This window comes from Mustelus asterias, unplaced genomic scaffold (genome assembly GCF_964213995.1).
Source record: "Mustelus asterias unplaced genomic scaffold, sMusAst1.hap1.1 HAP1_SCAFFOLD_907, whole genome shotgun sequence".
NCBI classification, from domain to species: Eukaryota; Metazoa; Chordata; class Chondrichthyes; order Carcharhiniformes; family Triakidae; genus Mustelus; species Mustelus asterias.
In genome coordinates this window covers 77,501-100,000 of record NW_027590853.1, presented here as the reverse complement: position 1 = coordinate 100,000, position 22,500 = coordinate 77,501, and the positions used below count along the sequence as shown (strand labels likewise).

Here is a 22,500-nt window from a genome sequence, read left to right as displayed (position 1 = left end):
GCAGCGCTAACCACTGTGTCACCGTGCCCCCGGGAATTGAACCCGGGTCCCTGGCACTGTGAGGCAGCAGTGCTAACCACTGTGTCACCGTGCCCCCGGGAATTGAACCCGGGTCCCTGGCACTGTGAGGCAGCAGTGCTGACCACTGTGCCACTGTGCGATTGTGTGTTTGTGTGCTGTCGAAGTGAATAGCTATTATATGTCTGTCTTTCTACCCACCTGGGTTAGCCAAGCGGCTAGTTGTCGGTCCCAAGAGCTGATACGGATCTGTCACGAGAAATCATGTCAGTGAATTGTTAAGTGAGGCCTCACAGCCCACGGAGACTACAAAGCAGAGAGTAGCAATGGAAAAGGTACCTGTGTGTATCCGGGGTTGCTCATTCATCCGAGCCGGTGTCGGAGGCTGTGGGGGTGAACCTGTGGAATAACACAAACAGGGACAAAGACACCAATCAGCAGAGCTGGACAGCAGAGACTGAAAACGCAGTACGGGGCCGATGGGGGACGCATCCCAATAACCACCACTTAGTGAGAAACCCTCGCGATATTCAGAGGAAAATGTGGCAATGGATCTGCAAATCAAACATTAACTGAAGAAAATCAGAAATTGATGGAAAATCTCAGCAGGTCTGCAGTATCTCGTTCTGGGGATGGCGGGACTGGCGTCTGAGGAGAGATTGAGCCGGTTACAATTGTTTTCGCTGGAGTTCAGAGGAACAAGGTAGGATCTCTCATAGAGACTTATAAAATTCTAACAGAACTTATGATTAATTAATGATTTGGATGAGAATATAGGGGGCATGGTTAGTAATTTTGCAGTTGACACTAAGATTGGTAGCATAGTGGACAGTGAAGAAAGTTATCTCCAATTGCAGCGGGACCTTGATCAATTAGGCCAGTGGGCTGACGAATGGCAGATGGATAATTTAGACAAATGCGAGGTGATGCATTTTGGTAGATTGAACCAGGGCAGGACTTACTCAGTTAATGGTAGGGTGTTGGGGAGAGTTACAGAACAAAGAGATCTAGGGGTGCATGTTCATAGCTCCTTGAAAGTGGAGTCACAGGTGGACAGAGTGGTGAAGAAGGCATTCGGCATGCTTGGTTTCATCAGTCAGAACATTGAATACAGGAGTTGGAATGTCTTGTTGAAGTTGTACAAGACATTGGTAAAGCCACACTTGGAATACTGTGTACAGTTGTGGTCACCCTATTATAGAAAGGATATTATTAAACTAAAAAGAGTGCAGGAAAGATTTACTAGGATGCTACCGGGGCTCGATGGTTTGAGTTACAAGGAGAGGCTGGATAGACTGGGACTTTTTTCTCTGGAGCGTAGGAGGCTGAGGGGTGATCTTATAGAGGTCTATAAAATAATGAGGGGCACAGATCAGCTAGATAGTCAATATCTTTTCCCAAAGGTAGGGGAATCTAAAACTAGAGGGCATAGGTTTAAGGTGAGAGGGGAGAGATACAAAAGTGTCCAGAGGGGCAATTTGTTCACACAGAGGGTGGTGAGTGTCTGGAACAAGCTGCCAGAGGTAGTAGTAGAGGCGGGTACAATTTTGCCTTTTAGAAAGCAGTTAGACAGATACATGGGTAAGATGGGTATAGAAGGATATGGGCCAAACGCGGGCAATTGGGATTAGCTAGGGGTTTAAATAAAAGGGTGGCATGGACAAGTTGGGCCGAAGGGCCTGTTTCCAAGTTGTAAACCTCTATGACTCTATGACTAGACAGGGTAGATGCAGGGAGGATGTTCCCGATGGTGGGGGAGTCCAGAACCAGGGGTCACAGTCGGAGGATACAGGGTAGATGGTTTAGGACGGAGGTGAGGAAACATTTCTTCAACCAGAGAGTGGTGAATGTGTGGAATTCATTACCACAGGAAGTAGTTGATGCCAAAAACGTTGTGTGATTTCAAGAAGCAGTTGGATATAACACTTGGGGCGAATGGGGTCAAACGTTATGAGGGGAAAGCAGGATTAGGCTCTTGAGTTGGATGATCAGCCATGATGGTGATGAATGGGGGAGCAGGCTCGAAGGGCCGAATAACCTCCTCCTGATCCTGTCCTCTATGTTTCTATTTGTGGAGAGATAAAGTGAGTTGCAGTTTGTGTCCTCCTTAGTGAAGACAGATCCAAAGTACTTGTTCAGCTGGTCCACCATCTCTTTGTTGCCCATTATGAATTCACCTGATTCTAACTGTATGGGACCTACATTTGCCTTCACCGGTCTTTTTCTCTTCACGTATCTATAGAAACTTTTGCAGTCAGATTTTATGTTTCCTGCAAGCCTACTCTCGTATTGTATTTTCCCTTTCTGAATTAAACCCTCTGTCCTCCTCTGCAGGATTTTACATTTCTCCCAATCCTCAGGTTTGCTGCTTTTTTGGGCCAATTTATCTGCCTCCTCATTGTCTTTCCCTGATTTCCCTCGTTAGCCATGGATGAGCCACATTCCCCGTTTTACTCTTGCGTCAGACAGGGATGTACAGTCATTGAAGTTCATCCATGTGTTCTTTAAATATCTGCCATTGCCCATCCACTGTCAATCCCTTAAGTATCCTTTGCCAGTTTATCCTAGCCAATGCACATCTCATACCATCAAAGTTAGCTTTCCTCAAGTTCAGGATCCTTGTCGCAGACTTCACTGTGACACTCTCCATCTTAATGAAGAATTCTACCATATTATGGTCAGTCTTCCCCAAAGGACCTCAAGGTTGCTAATTAATCCTCTCTCATTACACAATACCCCAGTCCAGGATGGCCTGCTCTCTGGTTGGTTCCTCGATATATTGGTGAAGAAAAGCATCCCTTATACATTCCAGGAAATTCTCCTCCATCACATTGCTACCAATCAATATGCAGATTGAAGTCACCCGTGATAACTGCTGTACCCTTGCTGCACACATCTCTAATGTCCTGCTTGATGCCATCCCCAACCTCACTACTACTGTTCGGTCATCTGGACACAACTCCCACTAGAGTTTTTGTCCTTTGGTGTTCCGCAGCTCCACCCATACAGATTCCACATTGTCCAGGCTAATGTCCTTCCTTACTATTGCATTAATTCCTCTTTCACCAGCAATGCTCCCCCATCCCCTTTCTTTTCCATCTATCTTTTCTGAATATCGAATACCCCTGGGTTAGAGTCCCACCTCCACATGACACCACCGTTGTGGGTCGGATCTCCAACAATGACGAGACAGAGTACAGGAATGAGATAGAGAATCTGGTGAACTGGTGCGACAACAATAATCTCTCCCTCAATGTCAACAAAATGAAGGAGATTGTCATCAACTTCAGGAAGCGTGAAGGAGAACATGCCCCTGTCCACATCAACAGGGACGAAGTAGAAAGGGTCGAGAGCTTCAAGTTTTTAGGTGTCCGGATCACCAACAACCTGTCCTGGATAGTCAACATGGATTCGTGAAGGGTAAGTCTTGCCTCACAAATTTGATTGAATTTTTTGAGGAGGTAACTAAGTGTGTTGATGAAGGTAGAGCAGTTGATGTCGTATACATGGATTTTAGTCAGGCGTTTGATAAGGTCCCCCATGGTCTGCTCACGAAGAAAGTAAGGAAGTGTGGGACAGAGGGAAATTTGGCCGATTGGATAAGTAACTGGCTATCTCATAGAACAGTAAGACGTCTCACAACACCAGGTTAAAGTCCAACAGGTTTATTTGGTAGCAAATGCGATAAGCTTTCGGAGCGCTGCCCCTTCGTCAGATGGAGTGGAAATTTCCACTCCATCTGATGAAGGGGCAGTGCTCCGAAAGCTTATGGCATTTGCTACCAAATAAATCTGTTGGACTTTAACCTAGTGTTGTGAGACTTCTTACTGTGCTTACCCCAGTCCAACGCCGGCATCTCAACATCATACCTCATAGAAGACAGAGGGTGGTGGTGGATGGAAAATTTTCGGACTGGAGACCAGTTACCAGCGGTGTACCACAGGGATCAGTGCTGGGTCCTCTGCTATTTGTGATTTTTATCAATGACTTGGAGGAGGGGGCTGAAGGGTGGGTCAGTAAATTTGCTGATGACACCAAGATTGGTGGAGTAGTGGATGAGGTGGAGGGCTGTTGTAGGCTGCAAACAGACATTGATAGGATGCAGAGCTGGGCTGAAAAATGGCAGATGGAGTTTAACCCTGATAAGTGCGAGGTGATTCATTTTGGTCGGACAAATTTGAATGCGGATTACAGGGTCAACAGCAGGGTTCTGAGGAATGTGGAGGAACAGAGAGATCTTGGGGTTCATATCCACAGATCTCTGAAGGTTGCCACTCAAGTGGATAGAGCTGTGAAGAAGGCCTATAGTGTGTTAGCGTTTATTAACAGGGGGTTTGAGTTTAAGAGCCGTGGGGTTATGCTGCAACTGTACAGGACCTTGGTGAGACCACATTTGGAATATTGTGTGCAGTTCTGGTCACCTCACTATAAGAAGGATGTGGAAGCATTGGAGAGATTGCAGAGGAGATTTACCAGGATGCTGCCTGGTTTGGAGGGTAGGTCTTTTGACGAAAGGTTGAGGGAGCTGGGCTTTTCTCTTTGGAGCGGAGGAGGATGAGAGGAGACTTAATAGAGGTTTATAAGATGATGAGGGGGATAGATAGAGTGAACGTTCAGAGACTATTTCTCGGGTGGATGTAGCTGTTACTAGGGGGCATAACTATAAGGTTCAGGGTGGGAGATATAGGAAGGATAGAACATAGAACATAGAACATAGAACATTACAGCGCAGAACAGGCCCTTCGGCCCACGATGTTGCACCGACCAGTTAAAAAAAAACTGTGACCCTCCAACCTAAACCAATTTCTTTTCGTCCATGAACCTATCTACGGATCTCTTAAACGCCCCCAAACTAGGCGCATTTACTACTGATGCTGGCAGGGCATTCCAATCCCTCACCACCCTCTGGGTAAAGAACCTACCCCTGACATCGGTTCTATAACTACCCCCCCTCAATTTAAAGCCATGCCCCCTCGTGCTGGATTTCTCCATCAGAGGAAAAAGGCTATCACTATCCACCCTATCTAAACCTCTAATCATCTTATATGTTTCAATAAGATCCCCTCTTAGCTGCCGCCTTTCCAGCGAAAACAATCCCAAATCCCTCAGCCTCTCCTCATAGGATCTCCCCTCCATACCAGGCAACATCCTGGTAAACCTCCTCTGCACCCTCTCCAAAGCCTCCACATCCTTCCTGTAATGTGGGGACCAGAACTGCACACAGTACTCCAAGTGCGGCCGCACCAGAGTTGTGTACAGTTGCAACATAACGCTACGACTCCTAAATTCAATCCCCCTACCAATAAACGCCAAGACACCATATGCCTTCTTAACAACCTTATCTACTTGATTCCCAACTTTCAGGGATCTATGCACACATACACCTAGATCCCTCTGCTCCTCCACACTATTCAAAGTCCTCCCGTTAGCCCTATACTCAACACATCTGTTATTCCTACCAAAGTGAATTACCTCACACTTCTCCGCATTAAACTCCATCCGCCACCTCTCGGCCCAACTTTGCAACCTGTCTAAGTCTTCCTGCAAACTACGACACCCTTCCTCACTGTCTACCACACCACCGACTTTGGTGTCATCAGCAAATTTGCTAATCCACCCAACTATACCCTCATCCAGATCATTAATAAATATTACAAACAGCAGTGGCCCCAAAACAGATCCCTGAGGTACACCACTTGTAACCGCACTCCATGATGAATATTTACTATCAACCACCACCCTCTGTTTCCTATCCGCTAGCCAATTCCTGATCCAATTTCCTAGATCACCCCCAATCCCATACATCTGCATTTTCTGCAGAAGCCTACCATGGTGAACCTTATCAAACGCCTTACTAAAATCCATATATACCACGTCCATTGCCTTGCCCCCATCCACCTCCTTGGTCACTTTCTCAAAAAACTCAATAAGGTTAGTAAGATGTCCGAGGTAGGTTCTTTACTCAGAGAGTGGTTGGGGTGTGGAATGGACTGCCTGCTGTCATAGTGGAGTCAGACACTTTAGGAACTTTCAAGCGGTTATTGGATAGGCACATGGAGCACACCAGGATGATAGGGAGTGGGATAGCTTGATCTTGGTTTCGGACTAAGCTCGGCACAACAGTACAGGCTGAAGGGCCTGTACTGTGCTGTACTGTTCTAGGTTCTATGTTCGAGTACACCCCCACATCTGGACCATGAACCAACACTTTCAGAACACCCCAACACCTGGAGAACACCCCAACACCTGGATCACACTCCAACACCTGGATCACACTCCAACACCTGGATCACACCCCAACACCTGAAGAACATCCTAACACCTGGAGACCATCCCAACACCTGGAGAACATCCCAACACCTGGAGAACATCCAGGCCTTTCAGTTTGTAGCGCTCCCTGCCCCAGGCCAGGCTGTGTTTGATCTCGCGGGGCCTTTAGAAATGAGTCATGAGTCCGGAACTCTCCGAGATGATGTCGAGGATGTCCTCACCTTTTTGGATTGTGTTACCACAGCCGGACCAACTGCCCCTCCGAGCCTCCTCATACGAAACTTCTAACAGGATGGAGAGAGTGAGAGATAGTCACATCAGCTGCCAGTCGTTTGAAGGACCCCATTCCCGAACCATCACCCCCACCAATCACCCCCAATACCCCCCCACCAATCACCCCGATACCCTCCAATCACCCCCCCACCAATCACCCCCAATACCCCCCAATCACCCCCCCACCAATCACCCCCAATACCCCCCAATCACCCCCCCACCAATCACCCCCGATACCCTCCAATCACCACCCCACCAATCACCCCCGATACCCCCCAATCACCCCCCACCAATCGCCCCCAATACCCCCCAATCACCCCCCCACCAATAACCCCCCGATACCCCCAATCACCCCCCCACCAATCACCCCCCAATACCCCCAATCACCCCCCCAACAATCACCCCCCAATGCCCCCCAATCACTGCCCCCACCAATCACCCCCCAATACCCCCAATCACGCCCCCCACCAATAGCCCCCCAATACCCTCCAATCACCCCCCTACCAATCACCCCCAATACCCCCCAATCAACCCCCCCACCAATCACCCCCCAATACCCCCAATCACCCCCCCCCACTAATAGCCCCACAATACCCTCCAATCACCCCCCTACCAATCACCCCCAATACCCCCCAATCACCCCCCCACCAATCACCCCCCAATACCCCCCAATCACCCCCCCAACAATCACCCCCCGATACCCCCAATCACCCCCCCACCAATCACCCCCCAATTCCCCCCAATCACTGCCCCCACCAATCACCCCCCTACCAATCACCCCGAATACCCCCCAATCACCCCCCAACCAATCACCCGCCGATACCCCCCAATCACCCCCCCACCAATCACCCCCTGATACCCCCCAATCACCCCCCCACCAATCACCCCCCCACCAATCACCCCCTGATACCCCCCAATCACCCCCCCACCAATCACCCCCCCACCAATCACCCCCTGATACCCCCCAATCACCCCCCCACCAATCACCCCCCAATGCCCCCCCAATCATCCCCCCACCAATCACCCCCAATACCCTCCAATCACCCCCCCACGAATCACCCCCCAATGCCCCCCAATCACCCCCCCACCAATCACCCCCCCAACAATCACCCCCCTATGCCCCCCATTCAACCCCCACCAATCACCCCCAATACCCTCCAATCACCCCCCCACGAATCACCCCCCCCAATGCCCTCCAATCACCACCCCACCAATCACCCCCCAATGCCCTCCAATCACCACCCCACCAATCACCCCCCAATGACCCCAACCATCCCCCCACCAATCACCCCCCAATGACCCCAACCATCCCCCCACCAATCGCCCCCAATACACCCCAATCACCCCCTCCACCCAATCACCCCACACTCACTCCGCAATCACCCCCAATCACCCCCAATCACCCCCTCCCCCAATCACCCGCACTCACTCCTCAATCACCCCTCAATCATCCACTCCCTCCAATCACCCCACAATCACTTCTCAATCACCCCCCAATACCCCCCAATCACCCCCTCCCCACCCAATCACCCCACACACTCACCCCCCAATCACGCCAACCCCTCCAATCACCCCACAATCACTTCTCAATCACCCCCCACTCAACCCCATTCACCCTCCCCACCAATCACCCCCCAATACCCCCCAATCACACCCTCCCCACCCAATCACCCCACACTCACCCCCCAATCACGCCAACCCCCCCAATCACCCCACATTCACTCCTCAATCACCCCTCAATCACCTCTTCCCACACTCACACTCTGACACTCACCCCCTCCACACTCACCCCTCCACACTCACCCCCCCCACACTCAACCCTCCACACTCACCCCCCCACACTCACCCCCCCACACTCACCCCCCACATTCACTCCCCCACACTCACCCCCCCACACTCAACCCCCCCCACACTTATCCCCCTAGCACTCAACCCCGACACCCACCCCCCCACACTCACCCCCCCCACACTCACCCCCCCCACACTCACCCCCTCACACTCACTCCCCCACATTCGCTCCCCCACACTCACCCCCCCACACTCACCCCCCCACACTCACCCCCCCCACACTCAACCCTCCACACTCACCCCGCCACACTCACCCCCCCACACTCACCCCCCCCACATTCACTCCCCCATATTCACTCCCCCACACTCACCCCCCCCACACTCACCCCCCCCACACTCACCCCCCCACACTCACCCCCCCACACTCAACCCCCCCCACACTTACCCCCCAGCACTCACCCCCGACACTCACCCCCCCCGCACTCACCCCCCACACCCACACCCCCCACACTCACCCCCCCAAACTCAAACCCCCCACACTTACCCCCCCCGCACTCAGTCCCCACATACTCACTCCCCCGACTCACCCCCCCACATACTCCCCCCACCACACTCACCCCCCCTACACTCACCCCCTACACTCACACCCTCCACTCACTCCCCCTACACTCACCCCCTACCCTCACCCCCACACACCCCACCCACACTCACCCCCCCCACACTCACCCCCGCCACACTCAGCCCCCCACACTCAGCCCCCACATTCACCACCCCCGCACACTCACCCCCGCCACACTCACCCCCCCCACACTCACCCCGCACACTCACCACTGCCACACTCACCCCCCCCACACTCACCCCCGCCACACTCACCCCCCCACACTCACCCCGCACACTCACCCCGCCACACTCAACCCCCCCACACTCACGCCCCCCACACTCACCCCCCCCACACTCACCGCCCCACACTCACCTCGCACACTCACCGCCCCCACACTCACCCCCCCACTCTCACCCCCCCCACACTCACCGCCCCACACTCACCCCCCCCTACACTCACCCCCCCCACACTCACCCCGCACACTCACCCCCGCCACACTCACCCCCCCCACACTCACCCCCGCCACCCTCACCCCTGCCAAACTCACCCCCCCGACACTCACCCCCCCCCACACTCACCGCCCCACACTCACCCCCCCACACTCACCCACCACACTCACCCACCACACTCACCCCCCCCACACTCACCGCCCCACACTCACCCTGCACACTCACCCAGCCCGCACTCACCCCCCCACACTCACCCCCACGACACTCACCCCCCCCACACTCACCCCCCCACACTCACCGCCCCACACTCACCCCCCCACACTCACCCACCCCACACTCACCCCCCCACACTCACCACCCCACACTCACCCCCCCCACACTCACCCCCCCCACGCTCACCCCCCACACTCACCGCCCCACACTCACCCCCAACACTCACCCCCCCCACACTCACCCCCCCCCACACTCACCGCCCCACACTCACCCCCTCCACACTCACCCCCCCCACACTCACCCCCCCCACACTCACCCCCCCCACACTCACCCCCCCCACACTCACCCCCTCCACACTCACCGCCCCCCCACACTCACCGCCCCACACTCACCCCCTCCACACTCACCCCCCCCACACTCACCCCCCCACACTCACCCCCCACACACTCACCCCCCCCACACTCACCCCCTCCACACTCACCCCCCCACACTCACCCCCCCCACACTCACCCCCCCCACACTCATCCCCCCCACACTCACCCCCCCCACACTCACCCCCGCCACCCTCACCCCTGCCAAACTCACCCCCCCGACACTCACCCCCCCCCACACTCACCGCCCCACACTCACCCCCCCACACTCACCCACCACACTCACCCACCACACTCACCCCCCCCACACTCACCGCCCCACACTCACCCTGCACACTCACCCAGCCCGCACTCACCCCCCCACACTCACCCCCACGACACTCACCCCCCCCACACTCACCCCCCCACACTCACCGCCCCACACTCACCCCCCCACACTCACCCACCCCACACTCACCCCCCCACACTCACCACCCCACACTCACCCCCCCCACACTCACCCCCCCCACGCTCACCCCCCACACTCACCGCCCCACACTCACCCCCAACACTCACCCCCCCCACACTCACCCCCCCCCACACTCACCGCCCCACACTCACCCCCTCCACACTCACCCCCCCCACACTCACCCCCCCCACACTCACCCCCCCCACACTCACCCCCCCCACACTCACCCCCTCCACACTCACCCCCCCACACTCACCCCCCCCACAATCACCCCCCCCACACTCACCCCCCCCACACTCACCCCCCCCACACTCACCCCCCCACACTCACCCCCCCCCACACTCACCCCCCCACACTCAACCCCCCCACACTCACCGCCCCACACTCACCCCCCCACACTCACCCCCAACACTCACCCCCTCACACTCAGCCCCCCACACTCACCCCCCCCACACACACCCCCCCACACTCACCCCACCACACTCACCCCCCCACACTCACCGCCCCACACTCACCGCCCACACTCACCCCCAACACTCACCCCCCCCACACTCAACCCCCACACACTCACCGCCCCCACACTCACACCCCCCACACTCACCCCCCCCAAACTCAACCCCCCCACACTCACCCCCCCCCACACTCACCCCCAACACTCACCCCCCCCACACTCAACCCCCCCTGCACTCACCGCCCCACACTCACCCCCCCCACACTCACCCCCCCACACTCACCCCGCCCACACTCACCCCCCCCACACTTACCCCCCCCACACTCATCCCCCACACACAACCCCCCCCACACTCACCCCCCCACACTCACCCCCCCCACACTCACCCCCCCCCACACTCACCGCCCCACACTCACCCCCCCCCACACTCAACCCCCCCACACTCACCCCCCCCACACTCACCACCCCACACTCAACCCCCCCCACAATCACCCCCCTACACTCACCCCCCTCCTCACTCACCCCCCCCCACACTCACCCCCCCACACTCACCCCCCCACACTCACCCCCCCACACTCACACCCTCCACACTCTACCCCCCCCACACTCACCCCCCCACACTCACCCCCCCCACACTCACCCCCCCCACATTCACCCCCCCCACACTCAGCCCCCCCACACTCAACCCCCCCCACACTCACACCCCCACACTCACACCCCCACACTCACCCCCCCACGCTCACCGCCCCACACTCACCCCCCCACACCCAACCCCCCCACACTCACCCCCCCCACACTCACCCCCCCACACTCACCCCCCCCACACTCACCTCCCCACACTCAAACCCCCCACACTCACCCCGCACACTCACCCCCCCACACTCAACCCCCCCACACTCACCCCCCCACACTCACCCCCCCCACACTCATCCCCCCCACACTCACGCCCCCCACACTCACCCCCCCCACACTCACCCCCCCACACTCACCCCCCCCACACTCACCCGCCACACTCACTGCCCCACACTCACCCCCCCCACACTCACACCGCACATTCACCCCCCCACACTCACCCCCCCACACTCAACCCCCACACTCATCCCCCCACACTCACCCCCCCCCACACTCACCCCCCCCACACTCACCCCCCCACACTCACCTTCCCCACACTCGCGCTCCCCCGACACTAACCCCCCCACTCTCACCCCCCCCACACTCACCCCCCCACACTCACCCCCCTCACACTCATCCCCCCCACACTCACCCCCCCCACTCACCCCCCACACTCACTCCCCCACACTCACCCCCCCCACTCACCCCCCACACTCACTCCCCCACACTCACCCCCCCCCACACTCACCCCCCCACACTAGCCCCCCCACACTCAACCCCCCACACTCAACCCCCCCCACACTCACACCCCCACACTCACACCCCCACACTCACCCCCCCACGCTCACCGCCCCACACTCACCCCCCCACACCCAACCCCCCCACACTCACCCCCCCCACACTCACCCCCCCACACTCACCCCCCCCACACTCACCTCCCCACACTCAAACCCCCCACACTCACCCCGCACACTCACCCCCCCACACTCAACCCCCCCACACTCACCCCCCCACACTCACCCCCCCCACACTCATCCCCCCCACACTCACGCCCCCCACACTCACCCCCCCCACACTCACCCCCCCACACTCACCCCCCCCACACTCACCCGCCACACTCACTGCCCCACACTCACCCCCCCCACACTCACACCGCACATTCACCCCCCCACACTCACCCCCCCACACTCAACCCCCACACTCATCCCCCCACACTCACCCCCCCCCACACTCACCCCCCCCACACTCACCCCCCCACACTCACCTTCCCCACACTCGCGCTCCCCCGACACTAACCCCCCCACTCTCACCCCCCCCACACTCACCCCCCCACACTCACCCCCCTCACACTCATCCCCCCCACACTCACCCCCCCCACTCACCCCCCACACTCACTCCCCCACACTCACCCCCCCCACTCACCCCCCACACTCACTCCCCCACACTCACCCCCCACCACACTCACCCCCCCACACTAGCCCCCCCACACTCAACCCCCCACACTCACCCCCCCCCCACACTCACCCCCCCCACACGCACCCCCCCACACTCACCTTCCCCACACTCGCGCCCCCCCCGCACTCACCCCCCCCACACACACCCAAACCAAACACACGCCCCCACACCCACTCCCCCCCGACCCAATATTCCCCACACTCACCCCCCCCACACTCACCCCCCCCACACTCACCGCCCCACACTCACCGCCCACACTCACCCCCAACACTCACCCCCACCCACACTCAGCCCCCCTCAGACACAACCCCCCACACTCATCCCCCCCACAATCACCCTCCACACACCTCACCGACACCCACCCCACACTCACCCCCCTACACTCACCGCCCCACACTCACCCCCCACACACTCCCCCCAACACTCACCCCCCACACTCACCAACCCCTCCCCCACTCAGCCCATCCCCACACTCACTTCCCACCTCACCGACACTCACCCTTCCCACACTCACTCCCCCTATACTCACACCCCCCACACCCACCCCCCCACACTCACCCCCCTACACTCACCCCCCCAGACTCACTACCCTACCCTCAACCTCCCACACTCACCCCCCCACATTCACCCCCCCCCACACACCTCACCAACACCTCCCCCACACTCACCCCCCCCACACTCACCCCCCCCACACTCACCGCCCCCACACTAACTCCCCACACTCACACCCCCAACACTCACCCCCCCACACTCACCCCCGCAAACTCACCCCCCCACACTCACCCCCCCACACTCACCCCCCCCACACTCACCCCCCACACTCAATCCCCGCCCACTCAACCTCCGCCCACTCACCCCCCCCACACTCACCCTCCCCACACTCACCCCCCCACACTCACACCCCACTCTCACCCCCCCACACTCACCCCCCCTACACTCACCCCCCGCACACTCACTCCCCCACACTCACCCCACCGACACTCACTTCCCACACTCACCCCCCCCACACTCACCCCCCACACTCAACCCCCACCCTCTCAACCCCCGCCCACTCACCCCCCCCACACTCACCCTCCCCATACTCACCCCCCCACACTCACCCCCCCACACTCACCCCCTCACACTCACTTCCCCTACACTCACCCCCCGCACACTCACTCCCCCACACTCACCCCACCGACACTCACGAGCCCCACACCCACCCCCCTCAGTCATCCCCCACACTCACCCCCCCCACACTCACCCCCCCACACTCACCCCCCACACTCACCTCCCCCTCTCACCCACCCCACACCCCCACACTCACCCCCCCACACTCAGCCCCCCCACACTCACCCCCCCACACTCAGCCCCCCACACTCACCCCCCCCCACACTCACCCCCCCACACTCACCCCCCCCCATACTCAACCCCCCCACACTCACCCTCCCTGCACTCACCTCCCCCACACTCCTCACTTTCCCCCAAACTCTCTCTCTGTCTGTCGCTCTCTCTTTCTCGGTCTCTCTCTCTCTCTGTCTCTCTCTCTCTCTCTCTCTGTCTCTCTCTCTCTCTGTCTCTATCTCTGTCTCTCTCTGTCTCTATCTCTGTCTCTCTCTCTCTCTCTCTCTCTCTGTCTCTCTGTCTCTCTCTCTGTCTCTCTCTCTCTCTCTGTCTCTCTCTCTGTCTCTCTCTCTCTCTCTCTCTGTCTCTCTGTCTCGCTCTCTCTCTCTGTCTCTCTCTGTCTCTATCTCTGTCTCTCTCTCTCTCTCTCTGTCTCTCTCTGTCTCTCTCTCTGTCTCTCTCTCTGTCTCTCTCTCTGTCTCTATCTCTCTCTCTCTCTCTCTCTGTCTCTCTCTCTCTGTCTCTCTCTCTCTCTGTCTCTATCTCTGTCTCTCTCTGTCTCTCTCTCTCTCTCTCTCTGTCTCTCTCTCTGTCTCTCTCTCTCTCTCTGTCTCTCTCTCTGTCTCTCTCTCTCTCTCTCTGTCTCTCTGTCTCTCTCTCTCTCTCTGTCTCTCTCTGTCTCTATCTCTGTCTCTCTCTCTCTCTCTCTGTCTCTCTCTGTCTCTCTCTCTGTCTCTCTCTCTGTCTCTATCTCTCTCTCTCTCTCTCTGTCTCTCTGTCTCGCTCTCTCTCTCTGTCTCTCTCTGTCTCTATCTCTGTCTCTCTCTCTCTCTGTCTCTCTCTGTCTCTCTCTCTCTCTCTCTCGCTCCCTTGCTCCCGCTCTGTGCAGTCACGTACCTGTTTTTATGGGAGTGCGTGTTGCCTGTTGACTGTGTGAGCTTGAGTTTGGGTAGGTGAATGTTGGGCTGTCTGTGAACAGAGTAGGGAATTATCCAGCTGCACATGCTCACTGACTGTAACACACGTGCTCACTGACTGTAACACACGTGCTCACTGATTGTAACACACGTGCTCACTGACTGTAACACGCCTGCTCACTGACTGTAACACACGTGCTCACTGATTGTAACACACGTGCTCACTGACTGTAACACGCCTGCTCACTGACTGTAACACACGTGCTCACTGATTGTAACACACGTGCTCACTGACTGTAACACGCCTGCTCACTGACTGTAACACACGTGCTCACTGACTGTAACACGCCTGCTCACTGACTGTAACACGCCTGCTCACTGACTGTAACACACCTGCTCACTGACTGTAACACACGTGCTCACTGACTGTAACACACGTGCTCACTGACTGTAGCACACCTGCTCACTGACTGTAACACACGTGCTCACTGACTGTAACACACATGCTCATTGACTGTAACATGAGTGCTCACTGATTGTAACACGCGTGCTCACTGACTGTAACAATGCATGCTCACTGACTTTAACACACGTGCTCACTGACTGTAAGAGGCGTGGTCACTGACTGTAACATGTGTGCTCACTGACTGTAACACGCGTGGTCACTGACTGTAACACCCTGCTCACTGACTGTAACACACCTGCTCACTGACTGTAACACTCTTTCTCACTGACTGTAACACACATGCTCACTGACAGCAACACGTGTGCTCACTGACTGTAACACGCGTGCTCACTGACTGTAACACCCTGCTCACTGACTGTAACACACCTGCTCACTGACTGTAACACTCTTTCTCACTGACTGTAACACACATGCTCACTGACAGCAACACGCGTGCTCACTGACTGTAACACACCTGCTCTCTGACTGTAACACATATGCTCACTGACTGTAACACGCGTGCTCATTGACTGTAACATGCGTGCTCACTGACTGTAACACCCTGCTCACTGACTGTAACACACCTACTCTCTGACTGTAACACATATGCTCACTGACTGCAACACGCGTGCTCACTGACTGTAACACGCGTGCTCACTGACTGTAACACCCTGCTCACTGACTGTAACACACCTGCTCACTGACTGTAACACTCTTTCTCACTGACTGTAACACACATGCTCACTGACAGCAACACGCGTGCTCACTGACTGTAACACACCTGCTCACTGACTGTAACACACCTGCTCTCTGACTGTCACACATATGCTCACTGACTGTAACACATGTGTTCACTGACTGTAACACACGTGCTCATTGACTGTAACACGCATGCTCACTGACTGTAACACACGTGCTCACTGACTGTAACACACGTGCTCACTGACTGTAACACGCGTGCTCACTGACTGTAACACACATGCTCATTGACTGTAACACGCATGCTCACTGACTGTTACATGCGTGCTCACTGACTGTAACACGTGTGCTCACTGACTGTAACACACCTGCTCACTGACTGTAACATGCGTGCTCACTGACTGTAACACATGTGCTCACTGACTGTAACACGCGCGCTCACTGACTTTAACACACGTGTTCACTGACTGTAACACATGTGCTCACTGACTGTCACACACCTACTCACTGACTGTAACACGCCTGCTCACTGATTGTAACATGCATGCTTACTGACGGTAACACACCTGCTCACTGATTGTAACATGCATGCTCACTGACTGTAACACACGTGCTCACTGACTGTAACACACCTGCTCACTGATTGTAACATGCATGCTCACTGACTGTAACACACGTGCTCACTGACTGTAACACACCTGCTCACTGATTGTAACATGCATGCTCACTGACTGTAACACACGTGCTCACTGACTGTAACACACCTGCTCACTGATTGTAACATGCATGCTCACTGACTGTAACACACGTGCTCACTGACTGTAACACACGTGGTCACATTGTCATCTCTTCATAGAGATTGATAACCTCTGACACTAACACGACAACACATACAAACACATCCCTCACCCCTTGGGGTGGCACAGTGATTAGCACTGCTGCCTCACAGCACCAGGGACCTGGGTTTGATTCCCGGCTCGGGTCACTGTCTGTGTGGACTCTGCACATTCTCCCCATGTTTGCGTGGGTTTCCTCCGGGTGCTCCGGTTTCCTCCCACAGTCCGAAAGACGTGCTGGTTAGGGTGCATTGGCCATGCTAAATTCTCCCTCAGTGTACCCGAACAGGCGCCGGTGTGTGGTGACTTGGGGAATTTCACAGTAACTTCATTGCAGTGTTAATTTTAGCCTTACTTGTGACACTAATAAATAAACATTGATAAATAACTAAACCTGTTTCAGCTTTTGTTCTTACCTTTTTGAGATGAGAACCTCTGGGTGGTAGTGGAAGTCCACCCACAGTGCTGTTAGGGAGGGAGTTCCTGGATTCAGACCCAGCGACAGTGAAGGAACAGCCGATATATTTCCAAGTCGGGATGGTGAGTGACTCGGAGGGGAGCCTCCAGGTGGGGGTGTTCCCAGGTATCTGCTGCCCTTGTCCTTCTAGATGGTGGAGGTGGTGGGTTTGGAAGGTGCTGCCTAAGGAGCCTTGGTGAGTCGCTGCAGTGCATCTTGTAGACGGTACACACGGCTGTCACTGTGCGTCGGTGGGGGAGGGAGTGAGTGTTTGTGGTTAGCGTGTCGATCGAGCGGGGCTGCTTTGTCCTGGATGGTGACGAGCTTCTTTTCATTTATTAGTGTCACAAGTAGGCTTACATTAACACTGCAATGAAGTTACTATGAAAATACCCTAGTCCGGCACCTGCTCGGGTACACTGAGGGAGAATTTAGCATGGCCAATACACCTAACTGGGAACCACACTCACAGCCTCTGACCTGCTCTGGGAGCCACAGTATTTATACGGCTGGGTCCAGCTCAGTTTCTGGTCAATGGTGACCCCCAGGATGTTGACAGTGGGGGATTCAGTGATGGTGACCCCCAGGATGTTGACAGTGGGGGATTCAGTGATGGTGACCCCCAGGATGTTGATAGTCGGGGATTCAGTGATGGTGACCCCCAGGATGTTGATAGTGGGGGATTCAGTGATGGTGACCCCCAGGATGTTGATAGTCGGGGATTCAGTGATGGTGACCCCCAGGATGTTGATAGTGGGGGATTCAGTGATGGGAACCCCCAGGATGTTGACAGTGGGGGTTTCAGTGATGGGAACCCCCAGGATGTTGACAGTGGGGGTTTCAGTGATGGTAACCCCCAGGATGTTGACAGTGGGAGATTCAGTGATGGTAACCCCCAGGATGTTGATAGTGGGGGATTCAGTGATGGTAACCCCCCAGGATGTTGACAGTGGGGGATTCAGTGATGGTAACCCCCAGGATGTTGATAGTGGGGGATTCAGTGATGGTGACCCCCAGGATGTTGATAGTGGGGGATTCAGTGATGGTAACCCCCCAGGATGTTGACAGTGGGGGATTCAGTGATGGTAACCCCCAGGATGTTGATAGTGGGGGATTCAGTGATGGTGACCCCCAGGATGTTGATAGTGGGGGATTCAGTGATGGTGACCCCCCAGGATGTTGATAGTGGGGGATTCAGTGATGGTGACCCCCCAGGATGTTGATAGTGGGGGTTTCAGTGATGGTGACCCCCAGGATGTTGATAGTGGGGATTCAGTGACGGTGACACTATTGAATATTAAGGGGCGATGGTTAGAGTGTCTCTTATTGGTGATGGTCATTGCCTGGCATGTGTGTGGTGTGAATGTTATTTGCCACTTGTCAGCCCGAGCCTGGATATTGTCCAGATCTTGCTGCATTTGAACATGGACTGCTTCAGTATCTGAGGAGTGGTGAATGGTGCTGAACATTGTGCAATCATCAGCGAACATCCCCACTTCTGACCTTATGATGGAGGGAAGGTGATTGATGAAGCAGCTGAAGATTGTTGGGCCTCGGACACTCCCCTGAGGGACCCCTGCGGAGAGGTCCTGGAGCTGAGATGACTGACCCTCCACAACCACAACCATCTTCCTGTGTGCCAGGTATGACTCCAACCAGCAGAGAGTTTGCCCCCTGATACCCATTGCACCTCCCTCCTCCTCCCGCCCTGCTGCAGGGTGAGAGGACAGACTTACTCTCTCGGAGATAGTTGAGATGGGAGAGGAGGATCTCGGCGTTGTAAGTTGTGGTTAGACGCATCACGTCATCCTTGGTGAGCTTGCAGAGCTCCTTGCCATCGATGTTCTGGAAGAGAGTGCTGTCAATGTCGGAGAGAGTATATTCCTTCACTGCCCAGTCCAGCCATTGCCTGACATGGTCCTGACTCCACACACACGGGTCTGCAGAGAGAGAGAGAGAGAGGGGAGGGAAATGGGGGTGTGAGTCAAAGCAAAACCAGACCCAGCTCCAACCCTCAGCTGATCCAACCATGTGTGAGTGTACGGGGGAGGGGGCATTTACCGTAACGGGGAGGAGGGGGGCTAATATCTAGGGCAAAGACAACTTCCCCCCTCCAGAGGCAATAGGCAATCAGATAACTGTCGAAGGACATTGAAGAGGAGAGGCGGTGGGGGTGGGAGGGTGGAGGGTGCAGGGAGAGGGAGTGGGGGAGCGGGGGGATTGAGAATGTCCCAAATGGATCTGTCAACCAAGGTGGATTCAATGGGATGGAGAGAATCAAAGGAGAGAAAACCCGGGTTCGATTCCCAGCTCGGGTCACTGTCTGTGCAGAGTCTGCACATTCTCCCCGTCTCTGCGTGGGTTTCCTCCGGATGCTCCAGTCTCCTCCCACAGTCTAAAAGACGTGCTGTTAGGCAGAAAGGCCACGTTAAATTGCCCCTTTGCACAAAAACAGAAAATGCTGGAAAATCTGAGCGAGTCTGAGAGCCTCTGTGGAGAGAGAATGGCGACAATGTTCTGAGTCTGGGTGACCCTGCGTCTAAGCTCTTCTGGAACTTTCCAGCATTTTCTGTTTTTGTTTCAGATTCCAGCATCCGCAGTGTTTATTTTAATCTGAATCGTCCCTTTGTGTCCAAAGCTGTGTGAGTCAGAGGGATCAGCAGGGTAAATCCGCACAGTGATGGGGAACGGGCCCTGGCTCTGTCAGGGAATCACAGCCGATGGACAGAATGGTCTCGTTCTGTCGGGATTCTGATTAAAGGATATCAGAAGTTTCATCGCAACATCTTTGCTTTTCCCCATTCCCCAGTTCCAGAGTCCAGGCCACCCGGAACCGATCCCCTCCCCCCTCTCCCCCCTCGCCCCCTCCCCCCCTCCCCCCTCCCCCCCGTCCCCCCCCCACCTCCCACCCCCGCACCCCACCCCCCCACACCCCCACACACACCCACCCCCCACACACCCCCATCCCCCCACCCCCACACACCCCCATCCCCCAACCCCCACACACCCCCATCCCCCCACCCCCCACACACACCCACGCCCGCACCCCACACACGCCCATCCCCCCACACACACTCATCCCCCAACCCCCCACACACCCCCATCCCCGCACCCCCCCACACCCCCATCCCCCAACCCCCCACACACCCCCACGCCCGCACCCCACACACGCCCACCCCCCACCCCCCCACACCCCCACACGCCCCCATCCCCCCACCCCCCACACACCCCCATCCCTCCACCTCCCCAACCCCCACACCCCCCATCCCCCCACCTCCCCACACACCCCCATCCCCCCAACCCCCCACACACCCACACCCCCCCAACCCCACACCCCCCACCCTCCCACGCCCACACACCCCCCCACACACCCCCATCCCCGCACCCCCCTCACACTCCCATCCCCCCACCCCCCACACACCCCCATCCTCCCACCCCCCCACACCCCCATCCCCCCCAACACCCCCATCCCCCCACCCCCCCCCACACCCCCATCCCCCCACCCCCCCACACCCCCATCCCCGCACCCCCCACACCCCCCATCTCCCCACCTCCCATCACATCCCCACACACCCCCATCCCCGCACTCCCCACACACACCCCACACACCCCCATCCCCGCACCCCCCCACACCTCCCACACCCCCCCCCACACACACCCCACACACCCCCATACACCCACCCCCACACACCCCCATCCCCCCACCCCCCATCCCCCCACCCCCCCACACCCGCTCTCCCCACCCCCCCATCTCCCCACCCCCCACGCACCCCATCCTCCCACACACACCCATCCCCCCACCCCCCCCACACCCCCATCCCCCCACGCCCCCCACACCCCCATCCCCCCACCCCCCCACACCCCCATCCCCCCACCCCCCCCACATCCCCATCTCCCCACACCCCACACACCCCCAACCCGCCACACACCCCCATCCCCCCACCCCTCCCCCACACACCCCCATCCCCCCACCCCTCCCCACACCCCCAGCCCCCCACCTCCCCACACATCCCCATCCCCCCACCCCCCACACACTCCCATACCCCCACACTCCCCACCCCCCCACACCACCACACCCCCACCCCCCACACACCCCCATCCCACCACCTCCCCACACCCCTCCACCCCCCGCACCCCCCACACCCCCCCATCCCCCCACCTCCCATCACCCCACGCCCCACACCCCCCCACCCCCCCGCACCCCCACACACCCTCATCACCCCGGCCGGCCCTGAACCACCACTTACCCCAGTGTGCGCCCATCTCCCACCCACCCCGCACCTCCCCCCTCCGCACCCCCAACCCCCCGCACCCCCACCCCTCCAACACCCCACGGGATGTCCCGAACTCTTCCCGCAGCCAATCAGTGAGCTTCTTTGAGGTGGGGGGTCACTGATGGAATAAAGAAAATTCAGCAACAAATACAGGCATGGCAGGATCCCGCAGAGAGCAATGGGACAATGGCGCAGATCACCGAGACCAGCAGATCACCGAGACCAGCAGATCACCGAGACCAGCAGATCACCGAGACCAGCAGATCACCGAGACCAGCCGATCACTGAGATCACCAGATCACCGAGACCACCAGATCACCGAGACCACCAGATCACCAAGACGAGCAGATCACCGAGACCACCAGATCACCAAGACGGGCAGATCACCGAGACCACCAGATCACCAAGACCACCAGATCACCGAGACCGGCAGATCACTGAGATCACCAGATCACCAAGACCACCAGATCACCAAGACTGCCAGAACACAGAGACCACTGGATCACTGAGACCACCAGATCACTGTGATCACCAGATCACCAAGACCACCAGATCACTGAGACCACCAGATCACCAAGACCACCAGATCACCGAGACCAC

The 22,500-nt window shown here is 57.2% G+C and overlaps 1 protein-coding gene across 4 annotated transcripts in view; it reads right to left on the bottom strand.

The window, feature by feature from the left end:
- LOC144487594 (Friend leukemia integration 1 transcription factor-like) overlaps positions 1–22,500 on the bottom strand; it is a 44,142-nt gene that overhangs the window by 10,089 nt on the left and 11,553 nt on the right. For 2 of the 4 annotated variants that reach the window (XM_078205676.1, XM_078205677.1), the window contains exons 3-7: positions 19,363–19,566; positions 15,170–15,241; positions 6,510–6,572; positions 358–417; positions 220–267 (exon numbers count right to left, since the gene is read on the bottom strand). In XM_078205676.1, coding sequence (XP_078061802.1) covers positions 220–267; positions 358–417; positions 6,510–6,572; positions 15,170–15,241; positions 19,363–19,566 — 447 coding nt within the window. The remainder of the gene's footprint in view (positions 1–219; positions 268–357; positions 418–6,509; positions 6,573–15,169; positions 15,242–19,362; positions 19,567–22,500) is intronic. The other 2 variants (XM_078205678.1, XM_078205679.1) reach the window with 1 other exon arrangement.